This window comes from Eutrigla gurnardus (assembly GCF_963514095.1).
Source record: "Eutrigla gurnardus genome assembly, chromosome: 18".
Lineage (NCBI taxonomy): Eukaryota > Metazoa > Chordata > Actinopteri > Perciformes > Triglidae > Eutrigla > Eutrigla gurnardus.
Window position 1 is genome coordinate 7,895,999 of NC_139929.1, and position 23,883 is coordinate 7,919,881.

Consider the following 23,883-nt stretch of genomic DNA (forward strand, 5'->3'; position numbering starts at 1 on the left):
ACAACTTGATGGATACTGGTGGTAGAAGAAGTATTCAGGTTGTTTAAATTCCCAAATTTCCATATTAAACATTGTACATAAGTAAAAATACAGATGTATTAAAAGCTACATTTGAAAGTATCAAAAGTAAAAGTACTAATTTGCTTCTTATGAAGTATTATTATGACATAGAAGAGTAAAGAAATAGTGTTCTCTCTCGAATGCATGTAGAAATGGCACAAAATAGTAATAAGTAATACTATCCCAAATGTGTACAGTACTTTAGTCCATGTACTAACCTTATACTTTTGCTGCAGTTTTCCTGGAGTCATGCAGTTTGGGATTTGCAGTTGGGAAGTTTAACCCCAACTATATTATATAAGTCAAAGTACATTAGTAGTAGCAGGAAAATAGAAGTATTAAAAGAAAAAGGACTCAAAATGCTAGAATAGTCCACTCAAGAGGTTTATATTGCCATACATGAATATTATCATTATGTAAGCAGCATTTTAATGTTGCAGCTGGTCCAACTTGAGCAAATTTCATTTCGTACAATGGGTCATATTTTTCAAGATGCTTTGAATAAAAAGAAAAAAGTGTAGTCTGTAAAGCAGCAATAAAATAAATACATGAAGCAGAGCAAAAAGTACAATAGCATAAAATGGAAAAGTAAAAAAAACAAGTAGCTCAAAAGAGTACATGTACTTAATTACTTTCCAGCACTGAATAACATAAAAGACAAAGTTCCTGACCAGAATGGACCAGCTTCTCCTCTTTATTGAAATTGTTATGTCACAACGTCTCCAATTGGCCCGCTTCAAAATTCCAAATTCAATCTGCTCTTCTGATTGGACAACGCGCTGCTTGCGGGCGAGCAGAGGGGCGGGGCCTGTGCAGAGTCGGGAGATTCGTCAAGCTATGTACAGATTGTCGCGCCGCCAACTGGGGACCACGTAGGAGTACACGTTACTTTTTGTGTCAATTTGGACTGTTTTAGCACCGAATTGAAGCTCGGAAATGATGGGAAATGAATGAGCACCAGACGGTTATTTTTCACGGGGGCTCCCCGACGAAGAAATGCACACCGGAGGGCGTCTACCGTGTTTTTTCCAGTGTGTTTTTCCTAACAGGTAGTGAGCCTCAGCGGTCAGTCAGTGTAGCTCTAAAAGGAGACTGAATATCCCGCTTTGTAATCTCCCGACAGCCCTTTTTTAACCCGTCTTTGGAGCGACCGAGGGTTTTAACGAACACCTCAGAAAACATGGATATGGACGTTTTTTGTTCCCCGAGTAGTTTTCTGAATTTGTAACAGGTAGGTGTTTTGGTGTTGTTGACAATTACAGCCACGGCAACAACCTGTCGTCCGCCCTGGTTTGCCAGGATTTGGCAACCCGTAGTAACGGCGACGAGGGGAGTTTCTCGCTCAAAGCGACCGGGGGGAAAAAAAAGAATGGGTCGGTTTTGGTGTATGTGTGTCATGTCATAAGAGAGAGTTTTTATCCTAGCGGTTTATATTTAGCGTGTGGCTTAATTCGTGATGGCTGGCTTTTAACACCGCGACCCTTTTTAACAGAGAGCCGTGGATTCCGCTGTTATTTGACGTGCACGTTTCGGATCTTTTCCCTCTACATGTATGCATATAATATCACAGAGGTGTCACCCGTCACATATTTATTTTAAAAAAGGTTTGCCAAAAAAAAAATAAAGGCTCGACTATCCACCTGCCATTACCCGCGTTCAGCCATCCTCCATTAGACGCCCATTAATTGGATTTCGGTCAAGCCCCAAAGTCAGGCTATACCATCTCGAAAATTACCATAATATTAATTTTTTGTTGTCTATACATTGATTTAAAATGTTAAACCTGCTGTAATATCAACATTTGAGGTTGTTAAATGTGATTCTTCATTTAGATTTAGATGTTAAGGCTGGTTATAGGGAGTTTCATGTGGCATTTAAAGGCTATAGTAATTTTCAAAACTGCATTATCTTGTACTTCATGGTGCTGATGTGCTGATACTTGGATGAACAGGACATGGACAGTGTGCCAATGTGCCTCCTTTTGGCATTGACTTGTGTTCTTTGTGTGTTTTTGTGTGTAGCTTTCAGCCACTGATGGATATGAGGAAGGAAGACGGCGTGGATTAGGATCTTTTTCCTCTTCCTTTTTATTTTTATTTTATTTTTTTTGTGCTTCATCCTCTTCACCTCAATGTGGTCTGTAAAAGGACTTCTTCCTCCTCTGCGCTTTGAAATGAAATGATGGCAGCACGTCGGAGTGATACACCACAGGACAATGAAGAGAGTAAACAAACACCCGTAACTCCATCTTGCGAGGTAAGACTCTGGATAGAGATGTGTCTGCAGCCCAGGTTGTTACTCTTCAATGTGCAGCCTGTTTTTGTTGTTTAAATAAGTGCACACTGCTGTCGATTCTTTAGCTATTGTGTTGCATTCAGTGTCTGCTGACATTAAATATGTAGACTGTGTGTGTGTGTGTGACCTTCGGCAGTGTGGCAGGGAGGAATTATAATCCTGAGATGGTTTGCATTTTTGCCAGATTCCTTTTGGAACATCTATTTTTGACACAATAGAAGCTTTCATACTACTTGACTCGGGTGGAAAACATGCATGTGGATTCTCTATGAAAGCCATCAGACTGCTTAGTGACTGTAACTTCATCAGCGCTGCTTCAAAGGTGTCCCCACTTTCAGAAACCTCGTGACATGCTGCAGAAGTTGTGTGTGTGTGTGTGTGTGTGTGTGTGTGCGCTCAGCAAGAGACAGAGCGCGAGTGTGAGCTAAGTGTTGCAGCGCGCGGCCCATCACATCTGCCAGCATTCAGGGTGACTGAGTTCATTTCTTTCTCACTCCGACAACAGCCTAAGTGCACAAAGAGAGTTTCATACTCGCGGCGCTAATCTTATTGGGTCTTTTTGTGAATCTGCATGCCCAATTGCTAAATGGCACATTGTGTAGCTCATCCTTTTTCCTCTTATGCACGGTAGCTTCAGTGGTTACATCATTATAATCGTCGTCACAGTCCAGCTAGACTCGAGGCATGTCGTAACAGCATTGCAGCGGTGGCATGTTTTGGATTAATCCATCAGAAAATGGCAACAGCGCTGTGTGTGTGTGTGTTTCTGTGTGTGTGTGTGGCAGTAATCCTCTTACTGTGTCAGAACTAGCTGAGGATGGATGACATAAATGGTTAGAAATGGGGGTAAAGCGGCGACCTCACAGTGCCAGAGTTTTGGAGACGGTTGATGGAGTGAAGCAGGAGCGCGGTGCACAGATGTTTGTTTAAAAAATGTCTTGATGAGATGTTTGAGGGCGGATGTTTGAGCAGGACTTTGGCTTCATTAACAGTGGTTTGGAAATGGCACAGAAAGAGACAGGAGAGAGTATAGTTAACATGAAAGAGCTTTCATCTCTACTGGCTCCTTCAGGTGTCACCGCGGTGTTGTTTTCCTCACATCTGTTTCTCCCATTGAATAAATATTTCCCGTAATTTCGCTGAACTCAAACTGCAAAACAGCCTACCGAACTTCCAGCTGTTGAGCAGAAGCATCACAACAAGCTTTGGCTCTGATGCTATCAAGTTTCGGATAGCTTTAAATAGGCCTAAACCACAGATGTAGCTGGATTTGTAAAGATGTGTGTTGCTTCATTGTTGAAAATTCAGCACAACAAAGATAAGGATGCTGTGCGCAGATGGAAAGCAGAATAAAATAAATAAAAGAAGAGGACTCTGCAGGTGCACAGTCACCCACTGAATCACCAGGACGCCCTGATAAGAGTGAAATTTGATTCAATCAGTTTCTTAATAGCCCGAGGGCCAGAGGGTTTTTGGCACACGCTCCACACCTCTGCAGAAGATGTGAATCACCTGTGAGTCACTCGGTACCAATGTTTATCCTGATTGTTTGCAGCCCCGCGGCCTGACATGGGGCCGATGCAGGTCTTTTTTTATCTACCTGATGCCTCCCACAACGCAAACACCATCCTCACCCAACTCCGCTGCTTATAAACTGCTGCCCCCCCCTCCCCATGGGGTCTAATGAAAGTTGAGGCGGGATGAACCTCTCCCCTCTCCCCTCCCCTCTGCCCTCTCCTCCAACCACTCGGCTGCATCATCTTGGCTCACTAATGAGAGCGACTGCGAGGGGTGTTTTCTCCCCCAACGCACACGCACATATGCAGACACCCGCCAAAGCGATGCTCGCAACGCTGCGCCGATCTAGACCCAGCTGCCCCGATCGTTAAGGGAAAAACACCCCATGTGTACAACGTCTGCTTCTCTCTTGGCCTCATTCACATTCCCTACCTTACTCGGCCTGCTGTCACATTGTACCAACGGCGTTGTTATGAAGCAGCTGAGGCTCAGAACCTCTAACCCTCACAGTGTCCAGTATGTTTTAGTGTCTTTTTAAGAGTTTGGGATAATATCGTGAATCACAAATTATTTTTTGCCAGGATAATCTCGACATGACATTTTCATATTGTCCCATGCCTAGTCAGCGCTATTCATCTTACAGAAAGATCTTATTGAGATCTCTCCACTGCTGTTGTGTTTGCTTTGAACGGGATGTTAACTGTTAAGTAATCGCTAATTCATTAAGGATGGACCTAAAATAATATTCAGAACTAAATAGCTGATCGTGTCTGTGAAAATGGAGCCGATATTCAATTCGATCCTATGTAAGGTATAGATGAGAGAATAATCCCAGTTTACAGCTTTTCTGCATTTTTCATTCTATTTTCTTTGCAACTGGATATCTTTTGATTTTGGACTGTCGGTCGGACAAAACAAAATATTTGGTAGACCACTTTTACGCTTAAAAACACTTGGATGTTGCCTTGAAAAGAAGACTAGTGGAAAAATATAAGCACACACAATGGTGGAACACTCTGTAGCATATTGATCACATCCCTCATTCATGTCGGGGAGGATGAAACCAATAGTGGTGCTCTGAGTGCTGGTGATGCTCTGTGCTTTGCTCTAAATATAGCCCTCCCAACTCTATAAACCCCTGCTCTTTCCCCCCCCTCTCCCCCGTCCACATGCTTGTCTTTCACCCGTCCTCTATTCCCTTGTGTTTTTTAGTGATGCTATATTTAACCCGTGGAAAGATGAATGCCACAGAGGGAAAAATGGAATCACTGTCCTGGAATCGCAGTCTGTGTTTTCCTGAATGCTGGTACTTACAAGCAATGAAATATGTTGGTCAGGACGGTGTCATTTTAGGGGTCTGGGAATGCGATAGTGGTCGGTTTGTGCCATGTGAGAGCTTGTTTTTTCTGTGGAAACAAGGAAGACTGTCTCAATTTTTTTTTTTCCTTTCCGCATACACACCCAGCTGGTAACAACTTACATTTCCAGTGTCACATCCCAGCCTTAATTAAGCTCACTGTGATCTCATTTAAAATGATGGTTCATTTTAGTCACTGGATGGAAGAAATAAAAAAGTCAGAAGAGATTACAGTGCCTCCTAAACCTACACTGTTATCAGTGTTTCTAGGCGTGGCAGTTCATCAATCAGAGCAGGGACAAAACGATTTTTGATTTGCATACATTTGAAAACCAAATGTGTCTCGTGCAGCACGTCGGGGTTCTTTCCTATTCAGCAAACAAGACAATGACCTGGACATGACCCGGCTTCTGTCTTAGCACAGACGCTCACAGAGAGAACGTGTCTCGGGAATAACCAGGAGCACGCTCTCTGAAGGTTTCCCCCCCCGGGTTTGGAACCACCAGGTCTGCCTCGTCATCAAAGGGAAGACTGTGTTTTGACATCTCCTAGCATGATCAAACGTACCAGCTATTGTAGCTATTTAATTTCCTGGAAATGGCAAAAAGGGATGTGTATGTGCTGCGTTAGACTAGGGTTAACCAAATCTATATGGGTCGGACGGCCCCCTTATCTTTGACATGTCGACATTCATGCTCGACATGTCATCCTGCGGTCTGCTGAAAGCCCAGACTGGCCACAATCACAATAGATGCACTTATTCCGTTGGCCACAGGCATGGTTGGATGATTGATGGATGGATGTGTCTTTTTTTTTTATTCTCTCTTTTGCCAATTGGCTCAATATCAGGGCCTCTTCTGCCTGGATGCCCTCCGTCCCTCCATGAGGGCAGGGCAGAAGGAAGATGGTGAGACGTAGGAGTTTGGGGGGGTGGGGGGTTGCAGACGCAGGCAGGCAGACAGGCAGAACACAACCAGTCTAATGCTCAGTGAGGCCGAGACGCTATCCATTACACATGCCCAAGGCATCTCCGTCAAAACACTGGCTCCCTATCTGGCTCTATCTATGTATCCAAGACATGACATATAGTCAGGATTTGTGTGTGAAGAGCATTTTCTGTTGTATGTAGTCATATTTGACACCCTACAGTCTTTGTAAGCCACTAATGCTGTGGTGTAGCGGGTGGTAGATAATAGCTATGTAGCATTTTAACACGGCAAAGAACATATGTTTCAGTTCAAGTAGACGGAGCATTCTCTTTCCTGCAAGGAAGTGACTTTAAAAAAAAAAAATGTAAGTAAAACCGCATTTAACCACGTGTGTACGAGCGGTATTTGTTTTTTATCATCCCTTATGTAACGGAGTGTTATCAGGACATATCTTAACCCGCTGTATTGGTGAGGGCTTTGAGGTCTTGGCAGGAAACCACATTATTTCCTGTCAGTGTCAGCAGTGGAAATGAACAAGGGCACCCTGATGAAGGAATGATTTCATGAATGGATGGAAGAGAAGCCACAGAATGGCAGAGACGTTTTGGAGCTCCAGTCGGCTTGCATTGGCGGTGGAAACCTCTTGAACTCGAGACTGAACTTATAGCAAGTCGTCCATGACGGTAAATATAATTCCCCCTAAATTGAGCACCGCTGCTTAATTGTAGACTGGCAGTTATTGCTAGAAAAACCACTGTTAATGTCATTGGGATCTGAAAACATGTTTTACTATTTTCTGACTTTTTATAGACCAATCAATTATTTAGAATAGCAGATTAATAAACAATGATGACAATATTACACTCAAGCTCTAAAAGTGGGAGGTTGGACCCCTCCTCTATGTTCTCTCAGTGAAATGACCTCAGCATCCTTGAACACGCATGCGCTCCCTGTTGTTTTGAATACTGGAGGAGGGTGTGTGAGATCCATAACTCAGAATTGATTGGATTATATTGGCTTCAGCGTGGGTGTAGGGCAGATGCTCTTACTCTTACTGGCCTGCTGCCGGCTTGTAAAGGGGGGGGGGGGGGTTGCAGCCGCAGCTCATACACATGTTGCTGCATGATGTCACTGCGGTTTGCTGTGGTGATGTTATTTACTTTAATTTGGACTAAAGGGATGTTCACAATTTCCACAAAGCTGCACAATTTGTAGCATTTTCTTTTTAATCATTAAAAGGCAGAAAGCGATGCAAGACTACACTGCATTGTGAATATTTTACACATTTAATAATAAGCAGCACGATTCATCATGTCACTTTAAATGGTAGAGTTTATTATTTTGGAGCGTTGCCCTGCGTTGGCCTAGATATTCTGCGAAAACAGCACGCCTACACTGTTGCACTGTTTTGCTCATATTTGACTAATCCCTTTGACTTCTTAAGCGTTTGTAATGTTTTGTTTTTTCACGCATACGATGGCCAAACAGGGACTTTAATGTGTTTCATTTTGCCAAGAGAAATCTGGCAAATCTGGAAGCATCAGGGTCTGTTCTGACGTCACAATTTGTCTTGGTCACGTCTTACATATTTTCCCCTCTGTGTGATTGATGTTTAAAAAAAGTGTTTTTTTGGTTTGCTGTGTTTGTCTGATGACAGCTCTGCTTATAACATGAGAAAAAGAAAAAAATCTACTTTTCCAGTGAATCATTCCCACCGGGGTTCTGGTCTCCCATGTTAAGGAAAGTAAAGAGTTTGTGTTGATAACGGGGAACCCTCTGTGGTTTAAGAGTTATGGCAGTGAGTGATCACCTCCCTGATTGGTCTGTTGGTCGTGTGTTTTGGGGCCCAGGGTTGCCATGTCTGGTCAATATGAGTCTGGCCTGTGGGACTTGGCTGACCTTTCTGACCAGACTGTGTGTAGCCTCATGACCTAACAGACTCATATGTCTGTATTATCACTCAAGTCATCTTTTTGTGATACACCTCTGGTGTACAGTTTTTACTCAAGTAAACAACAATATTTCTCATCACTAGGGCGTAATGGTACACAAAATTCACCGTTCGGTACAATAAGGAAAACAAATCCAACCGAGGCTTACATCTACACCTTGCCAGTGTTGGTAGATGACCTCATCCGAAGTAGATATGGCACTTTTGTGGTCAGTTGGCGTCCTGGGGGTCCCTGTAATTGAGAGAAAGAGGGGAAAAAAGTCCAAGGCTAATGTGACACTTAGTTCTAAGGGGGGGTATTATGAATATCTTAAACCCCCCTCCTCGGGCTATTCCTGCCTCCTAAGTGGTTATGGCGTTTTCTCATTTGAAGTGAGCTTAGAGCATCTCACTGATGAAGCCGCCTTACAGCTAATGTCACAATCACAACCATCTGGACGTCATAGAGCATCAAAGGGAGGAAGGAACATAAACAGCCCCCGACAACTATTTACTGGCGTCCAGTAGTTCCCTAATTCTAGCTTCATGCATTTCCGGCACATTTTCCCTCCCTCCGAACCTTGATTTCTTTGACATCCCACAGTGACAGGAAGTCTTTAACTGGATGTTCACTTACTTTAGAGAGCCATGTTGAGCTTCTGCTTTGCAGTGGTGGGGGCTGCGGCACTCCTCTTGCCTTTTGCCGGGGAGTCGTCCCTCTGCGACGTAGTGTGACGTTTCTTTTTTGCAGAGTAATGTAATAAATAACTCTGGCGGGATACGGTCCTGCATCACCTGCAAAGTGCAGAATCATTCAGGTTTGGAGTAAGACGCAGAGGGCTTGCACGGTCTGTACGTTTTCACAGGATCACGCAGACAACTTAAACCGTCTCGAGGTGTATGTTCGCTTTAACGAGAGAGAGAGAGTCCCTGACAGAGACCTCTGGCTTCCTTCGCTGTGCCCAGGACAGTCAGAGGGAGGAGAGGGGACACCATTCTCTCCCTGTTCATGTCCTGCATTGCGGCCTGATGCTTGATGATTTAGAGTGAGGGTTTGCTGCTCTGATCCTCGCGCTGCCTCAGCCTGGTACGACTGCGGAGACGAGCACGGGGAGGCACAGTCAGCTGGGAAGAGACGCCATCACCGCAAGAGAGACTCTAAGAGAGGGTGGATTGCCAAAAACGCAGAGGCAGATGACAAGAAAAAGTGCCGTCTGCTCCGCCGTCTTTTAGCTTTCTCCTACACCGGTCAGTCTGCTGCGTAACCATGGTGATGCATCTCCTGCTCAGCGATACCCAGGCGGACATCTTCGCTCTGTACTGCTGACAACTCTTCCCTGCTGCACCTCTCTCTCAGGAAGGCTGTTTTTACGTGAAATATAAGATAATCCCCTGTGTTTTTTGTTGCGCAGCGTGAATTATTAACATATTGCTAATGAAGCGCGACAGCCACGGCGGGTAGGGACGCCTGCTGGGTCCGCAGATGGGCACGGAGATGCACCCTTTGCCGTCTGCTGACGATCCCCTCCCGCCTCCCCGCACCCTCCTCTCCGTCAAGGTGGCACCGAGGAACGCCGCTGCCAGCAGGGCGCCGCTGGGAACAGCAGGGTTCGGTGCAAACAGCTGAGGGGTGCTGAGGTGTCTGGGCAGCTGGGATTTCTCCCCGGAAACGTGAAATGGCTCATCTTAAAGTTCTCGACTGTATGCTTAACAACAACTGGAGCCTGATCTGCGATTTGTACTGCGCCTGGAGCAATCAGGTCAGGTTTCACTTCAGGTTGTAAGCATGTGACTTTTGCATTTCTTATTGATAGTGTCAGTAGAGGTAGAGGAGCTAGCGACGCTGCGATTACTGTCTGTAGTATTCATCCTAACCACTAGGCCACATCAATGCCCCACTCATTTCTTATGACGTGTCAAACTTGAGGCATCAAACACCTTCTGTATAGGTGACCCCTTACAGAGGTAGTCATAATGTATTGTGCTGCATTCATACAAGAGTCATTCTTGCTGCAGCTGGATGTGCAGCAGGTTTTATTTCCATGTGTAGATTTTTTATGCCTTCCTCTCTGTCCTATATTACTCCCTGGAGTTCTCCAGGAAAGGCGTCCCTGACATGTCATGTATTAATAGCCAGATTTCATTCAGTAGTGCAACGTGGAACTGGAGACTCTGGACTGCTTGGCATGCTGACCTCTGGGTGTCCCGGCCTCGTGCAGCCTCGGGTGGCTTCGGGACTAAACTTGATTTTAGAAAATCAATCTTATCAAGTTATTTAACAAGTGATTCTTTGACTTGAATCTCACTTTTCTCTTGGCTCGGCATGATCTTTTTTTGTAGCAAATGGCATTTAGTCATTTGACACTTTTTAATGTAATACTACATCAAAATGATTCCTCCCGTTGACAGTTTGGGAACATTTTTCTTTGATGCAATCTTAGGTCAAAGACTGGTAAAAATCAAGTGGAAGATGTTCACTTCTAATGAGATGGGATGTTAAGTGCAAGGGTGCAAAGGCCGCAACCCCGTCTGTGTTCAGAGAATGACGTATTGGACTGTGACTCTGATCATATGAATGTGGATGTTCTCTCTATCATACAGCGCTCTTTGTTGTGCTGTGATGTATGCATCCATTTTTCCTGCACAGAAGTCAACTTGGCACCCTTACTAACACTTCATATCTCATACATGGCCTTTTCTTGCGTTTTCACTGGAAACGCACACAGACAGCTCATTGTTTCGGCCATGTTTTCACCCTTCACCTTTTTTCATTTTGCCATGGAATGCCTGATGTGAGGAGTAAAAAAAAAAAAAGTATTGCCGTGTCAAGCGTTTCGGGGCAGAGCTGCTCTCTGGTATGCCCCCATCCCCTAATTTAATTTTAGCAGCGCTGAAAATTGTTTGCGTCCCAGGCCGAACTGATAGGCTTCTGTTTCCAGAGAGCCTCTGCTGTCCGAGGCGCTGAAAACGGCCTTTGTGCGCCAGCAGCACAGCACAGAGGCCTCATGAAATATTTACAGGCTGACACCTGGTGTGAGACAGAGCGAGAGGAGCCAGGGAAGCAACAACTCTGCCACCAATAACAGCAAGGCCTCGGCTCTATTAATACGTTGGCCCGCCAGAAATATTTGATTTGTTATCGTTTGTTCTTTAGCACTCTCATGAACAATAGCATCCATTTAGGTCTCGCTGAAACGAATAATAACAACAGTCACAAAACTATTCGGCGCTGCAGCGGTTAGTCAGTCAACGAGTTCATTGATCAACAGAAAGATAATCGTGTTAAATGTTTCGTTTGTTTCTAAGCACATTCTTTGGCTCTAACTTCTCAAATGACAGCAGCTGACTTTTGTCTTTGCCATATATAATTGTAAATTTAATTTATTTTGGTTTCAACTTCTGGTTTAACACAACAAGACATTTGAAAACATGACCTTGACCTTTTGAAAGTTGTGACGATGTAGGATTTTCCTAGTCCACGTCTTGCTCTTGTGTGAGGACTAAGAAGTTCTAACATGGCGCTGGGGGGGTTAAACAGGAGAGTCTATGTGTCAGGGGGCACACTGCCATGACCCCACCCTGTCAAAAACCTCAAAGAGCAACCAGGATTAATAATTCATAGATGAGGAAACCAATTATACAGGGCTTTGCTCGCATCTGGGTGGGGTGGGGTGGGACCCTGGGGATCCTAATTGGCCCACCTGCTCTCTGTCTCTGAAGGGCTGGGCTGAGGTGGCTGGCTGGATGCGAGGGTGGTGCGTGTGATGTGTCCTCTCTTTGTTTGGATGCCCCTGGCTCTGAGCCGTCAACGTGGGGGGATGGCTTCCTCAGTGGTGCATTGGTTAGCACCTCGCCTGACATCCTTATAGCGATGGACCACACCCAACGCAGCAGAGAGGGCTTCCCATGTGCCTTTCAATGCTGTTTTTTGGACTAAGAGACAATTACAAGGGATGCTAGTTAACCCCAACATTTAAATGGTATAACCGGAAGATAATATTTTTATATATATATCCACTTTCTGACATTGTCCATTAGAGAAAATAAGCAAATTAATCAATCATTTAAATCATTGTTTGTTGTAGCCCTAAGAAAAGTAAATGAAAACACTAGAAATACAACTACTAATAATTGGGCTCATTGTAACGAGCCCCTCTTTGGACAGTTATTTAGGCCTCTGATGTGCATCAGCCCATTTTTCGATGGTCTCTCTCCCTGTGTCTGTCTGTCCCTTTCTCTCCTGTCCCCTTCCATCTACATTTGTCCTTTTGTGGAGAGGAATTCCAGGCTGTTGGCCCGCACAATTGCCCCCCCATTAGCATATGAAAGCTGCCGAGGGGCAGCGAATGAGGCGGGAAAAAGGGAGGGAAGGGGAGTCATAAAACTTTCAAATCAGTCCCAAGCAGACAACTTTTAATCAGCCTCATGGCAGCACATGTGCCTATGTGGCACACATTTCCCTCAGGGAAGTCCTTTATCCTCATGCAAAAAGACCAGCGAGTCTGCTATTTCAGTTTCATCCCTGTGGTTTAATTCATCTGCATTGTTCTTTGTTGAAGTGTTTCGGCCTGACAGTTTACAGCATGGCAACGAGACTTGAGCCTTCAAACACAAGATGTGACATTGCCTGCTCCTTATACACTTCTCTCAAGCATAAAATCAATCAATCTGAAGGATTTGCCTCGCTCCCTTGAGATCTTAATGTGGTCCCAAATGAAGCCACGTGGCATTGTGAGGTGGATAAATCAGAAAATGCTGTGTATTTGAATATGACAAGTGTTTGCTGGTCATTTTTCATCATTTGGTTAAAAGTGGGAGTGCAGTCTCAGCAGTTTAAACCTCTGCTCCACCCCCTTGTTCTGCATGGTCGGTGTTATACTGCATATCCTATATATTGCAGCAGAGCACACACTTATCATGTCTGTGAAAGGAGTGTTATTTTCCCACACTGCAGTGCCTATTCTCATTGATTCACTGTGGAGTGCATTTAAGGCATTGTTTCCAAGTGTGAAGCCTCCCTCTAGAGGAAAAGATGCATTTTGGAAATTAATGGAGTTGGTTCATAAACAATGAAGTAGGGCTGCAGCTATCGATTCTTTTTGTAATCGATTAATTTAGCACTTTATCGATCGATTAATCGAGGAATCGGATAAAACAAAAATTGCGTTTTTAAACAACCAAAACAAATAATGCATAATGAAAATGATGTGGCTGTAAAATGATCAAGCATTTCTAAAAAAAAATAAACGGAGGTATTCATTCCAACTCCAAAATTTGGCTCCAAAACTAAGCCCATTTATTAAGTGCCAGTGAGAATTTAACAACAATACAGTTAAATCAACTTGGATAAAACATGGATAACATTTAATTTACGTTTTGTTTTGCCAGCAATGGCCCTTTCCTCTCCCTGCCCTAAATATGTGTGTATATAGTGTACTTCTTCTGTGCCATTTATGTATTTAGCTTTCTCTATCACTACAGTAACTGTTTGACCGTTCTTTTCTCTGCTTTGAACTCCTCCGTCCGTTTGGGCAAACACAACAACTCACGGCCAAGCGTAAATCAGGCTTTCCGATTGGCTGTAAAAGCCGCTACGGGAGCCAATACGAGCGTCCGATGCATAAACGTAACTCTATACGTCACTCGCAAGATGGCGGATGAGAAGTGATCGATATACATAAACAAAACGGATAAATGCGCCACGGAGACGAGGAGACATCTAGTCACACATTTTACAACTTTACGCATTCGTTTTGTTGTCAGAAATAAATCGCTCACATGGGCAAGCAGGGTACCGTTGTTTAGCCCCGATACTCTCTGTCGTTTACGGACATTCTGAGGCTGACTTTCCGCCATCGCGCCAACTAAATTCAGAATGAATGACCGTGTATGACGCGCTGGTGCTTCCTGAACAACGGTCCGTGTGGAACAATCGGATCCCTGCACATAGGCGCGTCATAGGAATTTAACGAGGCTTCGAGGCAGATGTTTTGCCTCGAGGAATTTTCATAATCGAGTTAATCGAGTAACTCGATGAATCGTTGCAGCCCTACAATGAAGTAATGCCTCCCACTTGAGAATAATGTATAGCAGTCAAAGTTATGTGTGTGTGATACAAAGAGGGCTTACACAAACATATTAATGTCAAGTTTGGCAGTTTTAAGCCCTTTTAATGAATCGGCATGCTTTTTTTTTTAACTCTAATAAAAATAGGTCACATTTGATGCCAAGAAATGTACCCCACAATCGGTGCGTCATTGTCCCTCCATGCAGCTGCAGACTGTGGGGCCGTCTTCACGTTTCTGCTTGTGCTCGTACATTTGAGGCCGCGCTGTAGTCCTCAGCAGTTTGGCTGCGTTTGTAGTGAAACGCAGGCATGAACAGAATGCTGATTCACCTCAAACTGCCATAGTAACCGCTCACTCCCCCCGCCCCACGCCTGCACACGGACACATAATCCCCACAACGTATGTGCACGGTGCTGCTGCGGCAAACGCACAGGGATGCTGTTTGTAAAGGTTTGTCTGTGTGTGGTAGAGTTACAGAAAACAAGCTGGAAAGAAAGTGTCCCCTGGAGGCTCGGCAAAACCAAGAAACACCTTGTCCTTGGGGTGTAACCTTGGTTACGCAGAATAGGACTGGCTCATAAAAGATGCCTTTCATCTATAAAATGTTCAAATGTGTCATTCTAATAAAGCCAGGGGAAAGGGAAGGTGAGATTGAGAAGTAGCTGGATGCGGAGTGCTTTTGACCCGCATGATGAAAAACTGGCTTGGAAAAGATGCAGCTCTCTTTGGTGCAATGCAGACAGGGCTGGGAGGAGCCACGCCAGTGGGCGGAGCTATGTGTGCACGCAAGAGAGCGTGTGTGACTGTGTTTATTAGAAGGTGTTGTTTTTCATCTATACGTGATTACACACTTTGCCCAGCCCCCAGGGCTTTCTCATGATGAGGTTGTAAATATCACCGGCAATCTGGACGAGAAGAGGGTTGTTGCCATGGAGATACATATATATATATATATATATATATATATATATTTTTTTTTGCTGTATGTGTTTTGAATGCCACTGTGTTGCATGGTACATCTAAACTCGATCAGCCTACTAAGAGCCGTTACGTCATGCAAGACAGTCAGAGGGTGGAGCAGAGGGAATGAATAATCCCTCTGCAGAGCGCTGACAGAGAATCCATAGATCGCTGGTGTGTGTCGGTCACCCTCTCTATACTCTAACCCTCTCTACTACTGCAATCAGAGCTTGTCCTTCACAATCTCATTTAGCTGACACGGAAGGATCAATAACTTTTACGGGAACCGTTTGCCTGCAGTGTGTTTTTTAACATATCTGAATTCCAAAAAAAAAAACTCATTCACCTCCGTGTCCTCTTCCCATGCTCCCAGCCCTTCTATAAAAACCATGCACCCGGCATATTTTCCTGTTTCCCTCACACCACCCGGAGGCATCCCAGTAAAAGAGGCGTTAATTGGCTGCCTGCTCAGCGGCAGAGCACGCGATTGGCCAGGCGGTGCATGCTTCACAGCGATCCAGACAGTGATAATGATGCGCTCTGTCCTGCGTCGGTCAGCGTGCACACAGCGCTTTGTCCCGACGCATTTGCATTCAGAGCACCTACACACCGAGAACGATAGGCTGAGCCCTGATTTACTAATCGACAGTGATGAATTGCAAGCAAAACCACTCTGACGATGTCACACCGGAGGTCACCGGAGAAAGATTGGTGCCAAATTTGCTATTTTTTTGCAAAACTGAATACCTCTCCGCCTGCTCTAGGAAAAGCTACTCCATTGCCATTGTCTGTGTGTATAACACAAATGACATCCATCTGTTTCTCCCTCGCCGTGTTCCTTGGTCTTTTTACTTTTTAAAGGGGCCTGTGCCTGCATGCCAGAGAGAATGGCTCACTCAGTTGACTGAGTGTTTACTGTGGTGATGGAGAATGCAGTGGACACTCCCTCTCCTCTTTGTTAAATGGCACCCAAGGGTGATTAGAGAACAGTCCGATAATGGCAGACGAACGATAGAGGGGTGAAGAGGGAAAGAGGGAAAGATTGAGATGCTTAAAGGTGAGGGTTTAAAGTGCTGCGAGGTGCACCGAGGAGCAGCAACAATCAGGGAGAAGGAGATGGAGTGAATGAAGAAGAGATGAGGAGTATGAGGGTTTTTTATTGTTACCAGCTGGGCCTGGGTGTGGTCACTATGGCCCAGAGACCTGCTGTGTTCAGTTCTGCTCCGAGTCCTCCTTCACGGTCTCCGAACCAATCTGCCAAATGACTTCTCTTCTACGTTGATTCTGAGTCGGCTTATGGTCCTGTGTTTGATTTAATTGTGGTTTCATCTTGACTTGTGATATTTAAATTTCTCTGCAAATCGGAGCAGTGTTAAGCTGGCAGGATGTATCAGCTGCTACAGGAATCAAACCGTTCCCACTGCAGGATGATCTATTGAAATAGTAGGAAACGCAGCAAGTGGAATATGTGTCTCGACGCTGTAAATCGAATTGGACGTCTGCTCATATTTTTTTTTTAGTGTTTGCTGTGACTACCATGAGATTTTGACGTGTTTTATTCTCTGTTGGGGGTCAGTTGAGGTAGTGACAAGGCTGTAACTTAGTCAGCACTTCCTGTCCAGGCTGGCATATACCCCCATTGTCAGCAGTGTCTTCTCTTTCTTTGACTGGAAGACTAACTGCTAATGCATTTTTTGTCACTTTGTATTTGAATGAGTCGTAACACCTGCAAACAAACATCTGCAAAGTAATCAGTGCTAATTTAGAAGGAAGCATTACCTGTTATTGTGTTGCACCACAGTTTGAATTTGATTGAACACCATGTACAAATAGGATGGAAAAATCAACAAACATCCAAACAGTTACGGGAAGAAAACAGGCTGCCAGATGGACTTTGAAAAGGCTTTATTAGTGAAAACGCCATTTAACATGGATTGAATTTGCTTATATTCGCCAAACAAAATTATGAGGCAAAGATTTAATTACATAACAAGATGCTACACTTCAACAGTTGCTTCCCTGATTACTTTGATGGATGGAGTGTTACAAAAGGATGTGGTCATTTAAAAAAAAAAAAAAAAATACTGGCAGGTTTTTTTGTTTTGGCATGTATGAAAGATAATGAAAATGTCACTGCCAGATATGTAGCCACAGCGCTTATAAAAAGGGCCGCTTTAAAACCAAAGTATTCAGCCTGTGCCGCACAATCCCCCTCTGGCAGCCTTTTGGTGCGGCCCTCAACCGTGTGGTTTTTCCTCTTCTCTCATCGCTTCATTATTCAATTAAGCAGTAAAACACATGTTAAGCTTAACATTAACCGCACGGAGGATCCCCTATTGGGGAGTCTTGTATCATGCTCTATGAGCGGTGATGAGGCTCTCCGCCTGGTTTTCATTTGGAAAAAGGTGATGCCGCGCGACGGGCACACCTAGTAAATACCTTCTGGTTTGGAGGGAGAGACTGCGGAGAGCCAGATTGCCAGGACTGGGGTGGATGAGGCACAGATGGTTGGGAGGAAGAGCCAGGAAGAGACATTTTAGCCTAAGTGGAGGAGACATTTGGTTTTCTACTAGTTTTGATAACTGTAGAAGCTGATGGCTACCATCCTAAAGACGTAAACTCTATTAGCCTTGTGTGTTTGTGTGTAGAGGCTAATGGGGTCAAGAAACAGTGGGGTATAGGGCTGTGATTCAGGTGCAGAGATGCTCCCATCCAGCCACCCCACCAGTCCCAGTGGGGTCGTCCATCAACTGAGCTCCAGGGCTTCTTTCCTTCTTTTGAATTGATTTGATTGATTGCTAATGACTGACACTAATGGACATGCGGCTGTGTACACACACACACACACACACGTGACACGATGCACACAAATGGCTGCATGCAAACGCATCAGTGCGCAGAGTATCGCATACACATTGTAGAAATACACACTCCTCTTAGACACACTTATTCTGGGCCTTTCCACAGTCTTCACATTCCACTGGCCGTATCTCACCGAAGGCCCCAACTGCTTTTAATCAGTTGGGTCACGAGGCGCTCCAGATGGGCCTCAGCGTTGGGTGGGACTACCGCGGACGAGGTGGAGGTGGTGGAGCGGGGGCTTGAGCTCGTAATAGTCGACATATTTGTGCCCCCTCTCCTCAATCCTCAACATCCCCTCCCGTCCTGTATTGCGTCACCCTCCTTAGAGACCCGTGCTGGACAGCTTGAGCTACGCTGCCATATTCAGCGCATGCATTTCTAAGCCTCTCGCCTTTCCAATATTTTACTAGCTAACATTTTCCATCGCCAGACTGCATGCTCCGAGTGTTTTGAAAAGAGCACTGTGTGCTTTTGGAGGATGCCTGTACATTGCAATTTAGTTCTCTCAAATGTCCGATATTGAATGCACTCCATACAGAATGTCTTGCTCTTGTATGCGCTGAATGCAAATGGAATGTAATGGCCTAATCAGGGTAGGAATAACGGATGTACCGGCTTCATTTTTGGTCAGCATCCCACACGTCCCTATCTAGCAACGTTGGGAAAGAGGAGGAAGTTGCAGAAGAGTGAGATACTGTCAAGGAATCCTGAATGTGCATCCAGTCCAAAAGATCAGCAGTCAAACGTCGACTATGATGGTGTAATATTCACCATCTTTCTAGCATAGTACCCAAAACGACACACAGCATGCACATAAACAAGCAGAGTAAATTCATCCCTTCATTTGTTTAACCGCCACAAAAGCTGGTCTTTGTCGGTATGTCATTATAAAATCTCGTGCTTTGATTCGCTACGTGTTCAGTCTTGCTTTGACAGTGTTTAGGACCGTTACCTGGATACCGTAGTACTAATCTCCCCTTTCCTCTCTCCCCTCGTCACCTCACCCACTTACTGCTGATGTCTCACATTACAGGGGCTGACGTCGCCTCGTTCTCAGCACAGGCCTGTTGGGTTAATACTCACAGGGCGCACGCCCTGGGTGAAGGTCACCACACATCCGCACCGCAGGAAACGTCTGGGACGGTCTCGCATATTTTGAGCGGAATGGGATCTCGCATAGTTCTGAGTTGTTCCTGAAAGTTCATCCCCAGCAGAGTGGTTCCTGTCCCCAAACTGGAAATGTGGTTCAGTGCCAAAATGTGACATGACCATGGGTGGATTACTGAACAGGCCTACCAGGCACAGGCCCAGGGTCCAAAGTGTCAGGGGCCCGCTCGACGGGACCACAAAGAGACACAAACCTGAAAAAAGGATGCAGACCACTACAAAAAGATGCAAAGCAACAAAAAAGAGGCAATAGCATCACTAAGTCTTTGTCTTGTGCCTATGCAGACAACATGGTGGGGCCTTTTACATTTACATTTAGGTAATTTTGCAGACTTTTGCATGTCTGTGCCCGGGGGCCCATTGTGTCTTATCTACCCATGGACACACCCAGCTGAGAAGTCCACACCTTAACTTGAAAACAGTGTCACAGCTCTTTGTCAATCCATTTTATTTATTTATAACATTAGTTACTTTGGCTCACATTGTGAATCTGCAGTGGGAGGAGCCTGAACGCTGTAGGGAGAAGCTCCTTTTTTTTTTGTTTGGCTCCGCTAATCGACTCGTTCAGGTGATTTTATTTATTGAAAGTTTAGTCTGAAGTTTATCCTCACATGAACCCAACTTCAGTTTAACAGTCGGCACACAGTTTCGGGGTCCTTTGAGCTCAACCTTTCTGGGGTAAAACTCCAGAATTTCTTTTCAGTGAGTGCACGTAGTAAAAACAGCTGTATGGTTACAGGGTGTACCGACAGGATGTCCCATACCGAACATCCTGTACCGAATTTTTTTTCGGTACGAATATGTGTACTGTTACATCCTACAGATAAATGATGTAATCCTGCTGATAGGGACGTCAGATCAGAAATGGCTTCCTCTTGTGTAATTTAGAGGACTTTTTTGCTTTTTGGTTTTGCAAACATTTCCCCAACATTAGCTCTTGCAGGCACTTCACTGCAGTGAAGGCTTCATGCAGCAGAGCAGAGATGTAGAGTGAGCTCTGTCACTATTCCTGACACTGATGCAACAATCTTGTCAATGAGATTGACTGAGTACGGTTTGCTCAGTTTAGCATCTGATCTCAGCTCTCCTTAAAGGATTAGAGTTGTTACACCTATTGGGTAAACATTGGGCTTCCTTTTGATGGTTGCTACTGGAGCTTAAAGATTTCTGTGACTGTACGATTGCCAAGCCGCCCTGCCCTTACCTGTGCTCTCGTCAACATACTTGATTTGTCCTTCCCAATTTAGATTGGCATGGTGCTAAACTAATGACCTCTGGGGTTAGCTAAGCCCCTGCTGTGATCTATCTGTGTCTCCTTTCTCTTTGCTAGCCATTTAAACACGACTGTTGCCCCATCAATAATCCCCAGCACCCTTAGAAGGTTGATGGCCATTTCAAAGAAAATCCACGTACCATTAGTGACCTTGTTTGAGCTCTCCAACTACTTTCCCACTCTGCTATCACTGACTTTTTCTTGACGGGAGAGTCAAACAGGTTAAAGGCAGAAAATCTCTTTACTGTGATGTAATACTCTTTTATAGGATAGACCTGATGAGCCTTCAAAGTCATGGAAAGCCAGGCATAATTTTACAAAAATCATTCATGGTCACAGATTTATGATCTGCAGTATTTCTTTTCTGGCCAAGTTGCCGAACTAGTATCAGAAATATTGCTGGATCCTGAAATAAAAGGGTGTGTTTGATGAGCCTGCAGACTCATAGGTCCAGCTGGTCCAAGTCAGTGCAACATTCACTGTTCAAGGTCTCCATTAAGGCAAAGTGTCTTGTCTGGTGTTACTCACACGTAACCCTTCACCTTTAGCCCTAACCCTGAAACCTAATTCTATTTAACTTGGTGGTGAAAGCTCAGCATGTGTGCACATGCATGTCAGGGTTTTCTACCAATAGAATTAATGTGTTGGTGCAAAATCCTCTCTTCTGCCTACAGATTAGATTAGAATTGCTCTAGCTCAGCCCCACCACCATCACTGACTTCTTCTTCTACATAACACACCTCCCATCCGCATTCGCAAGTGGCAGTTGATGGCGTTTCCTGCCGAAGAGGTCAACCCTCCATCAACATTTGTAGTATGAAGAATGGCTTGCGTTCTTCATCTGGATAATTTACGTATACATAAGATGGGTATAAAGCAAAGACAATATGAATCATAAAAGACAACCAATCATAAATCAGCCAATGGGGCACCTGCTCATCGATGGGTGGGTTTTATGATCACTTGGTTTAGGGCCAATCACGATCTCAAACTGGCAGAGAGGCAAGGGGTGTGCCCAGAAGCTCTGTATGCCGGTTAAGCCATCTGGCCTTCAATCTGGGCTGGCTGGACCACCAGCAGCCCTTTTTCTCTTTGCTTTCAACAGTAAGACCTCAACGCTAAAAAACCCTCCTGAGTTTTGGACAAGTTCTGTTCAACTAGTGCATGTGATTCTGTATTTTTAGAGGTCCTTATTTAATATTCTTGGTAAGAGTCATAAAGTTTGGGCCTCACGCCTCCAGGTCTTCAGTTTGTGTGTAATAGTAGTTGTTTCTTTAGGAGACAGATGGGGTTTATTTGTGGATATTGTGTTATACAATATATGTACTGCATGTGATATGCTTCATTTTTATTTGTTTTCCTTCAAGCATCAACTTTGAATCAATTAATAACCATGGCTATTTTAAATATTTCACTTTGGTGCCTGCAGCAGGTATAATTATTTAAGGATGTTGATGTAAGACATTTTGTTTCCAGCACTGCTGAGATGATAGTTCTCAAAATAAACAGTCTGCATTGGTTGCAGCCGTGCAGCAGCGCATGCAATATTTCCCTCTCTGTTGATTCTGTCTTCATCTCTAACTGGTTTCCTCTCAAGCGTGGATGGTTGACACGGCCTCATTTATTGTTCAGATACAGACCTTTTTGCACATTACCACCCAAGTCATATCAGAGTCTCAAATGTACACAACATGCCTTCACACCAGCATGGCAAAAAAAAAACGAATACAAAGCAAGAAGGACTCATTCATTTCAATTGAGTTCTTGGAGATGAAGCATGATAGAAAATGCCACGGGAGAAAGTTAACTTCATGCAAATGTTCAGACATCAGAACACCTAAAACTCTTTATTATTAAGTGGATGCATACCATAGATTAAGAAAATACAGACGGAAAGACAAACACTCACACAGAGTCCTGATTCGTCAGCCCTGTGGCTTCGGGGTCTCAGTCCCCCCTGGACAAACATGGGAGGAAAACATTCCAGTGAATAATGGCTGAGCTGCTCCACGCTGCGGGGAGAGAGCTGGAGAGCTAAATAGTCTTTTCTTCAGCTCATCTGGCCCAGGTCCTCATTACATAACTGGGTTTTGTTGCACAGACGCACGGAGAACCGGCTTAAGACAATCAGGGACTGTTGTAGCTGTAACGAGCCTCTGATGTCAGTGGTTAAAAGGAGATGCTGCTCGGGGTAAACAGTCGGCGCTGGAAGAATGCTTTGATCCAATTTGATATTAGTGGTGTATTTGAATGAAACATGACGGGCTGTAAGGTGTCAGTCGCATGTCTGGCTACCTGTTAACAGACATCAGACACCAGGCGGCTCGTGAACTACTCTCCACCAAGTGAGTTTAGCGCTCAGCTGACATTCTTCCACCCTCAGCCAATACAGGACATTACTGATGGTCACACCTGCCCCGCCCTGTATAAATCCCACGTCTGTCTGAATGTCTGCACATGAACTCTCCTGAACCCCACCCTGAACGGCAGTCCCGGCTGACGTTAGCAACAGCTACACACCACCCAAACTATTTTTCAAGTCCAGTATCTCTTGGGGCTTTCAGATTATCACTATTCCCATATTTCACCCTGAATCCAGGCCTTATCTCATCCACTGCTCCTGGCGCCCCCCTTTCTTCCGAGGACACTGACCCTCTCAATGTTCTTCTCCATTCCCCTTTAATATTCCCAGCTTCTAACACCGAGTTCTTATCCCCATCTTTGTTCCCACCCAGTCTCGTAACCCCAGCCTCCGGCCCCAGACCTCTGCAATGACTTCAGTGAGAAGTACCAGCTGACATTAGACAGCAGCTCAGACACACAAACCCAAACCTCTCTGATTCCAGTCGTGCTGATCCACAGAATTACTTGGGCCATAAATCAAGAGCTGCATCCTCTCTGAGACGCTGCCAAATGAACTGAGAAGGAACGCCTCTCCCTGCAGCAGCACTAAAGCTGCTGACTGACATGTCAATAAATGTTTTTCCCTTAAAGATGAAATTAAACAGTGCGATTCTATCTCAAGGTTCATGTTGGGTTTTATTAGATTGTGATATTTTTGTTTTTTACTTGCCACATCATAACTGATATGTAGACCTGCAACTAATGATTATATCCATTTTTGATTTTCATTATCTGCATTCACTCCCGATCAGAAAATAGTAAAAAATAATCCATTCTAGTTTCCCGGGGTCAAAGTTGATTCCCTTTAAGAGTCTAAAACCCAAAGATATCTGGTTTACACCAATATAAAACTCACTATTTTTGTTTGAAAATGACTAAAATGATTGCTGGATTATCGGAATAGCTGCAGATTAACTTCTGTCGAAATATTTTAGCGATTTCTCCTTTCATCTCGCCTGTTTCACCAGCGCATCTTTGACCTATCTGTTAGACCGTGGCTTTGCAGTCAAGTGCACCATTGTGGTGATGAGCATTGTGATGTCACTAAGCCAGTTGCAGGG

General features: G+C 44.6%; 1 protein-coding gene across 3 annotated transcripts in view; it reads left to right on the forward strand.

Moving 5' to 3' along the window:
- The first annotated feature begins 918 nt into the window (after window positions 1–918).
- The window catches only part of arhgap21a (Rho GTPase activating protein 21a), a 67,189-nt gene continuing 44,224 nt past the window's right edge, over window positions 919–23,883 (forward strand). For 2 of the 3 annotated variants that reach the window (XM_084034070.1, XM_084034071.1), the window contains exons 1-2: window positions 919–1,291; window positions 2,082–2,316. In XM_084034070.1, coding sequence (XP_083890196.1) covers window positions 2,239–2,316 — 78 coding nt within the window. In that variant the 5' untranslated portion in view covers window positions 919–1,291; window positions 2,082–2,238. Of the gene's footprint in view, window positions 1,292–2,081; window positions 2,317–9,692; window positions 9,850–23,883 lie in introns of those variants that run through there. The other variant, XM_084034069.1, reaches the window with a different exon arrangement.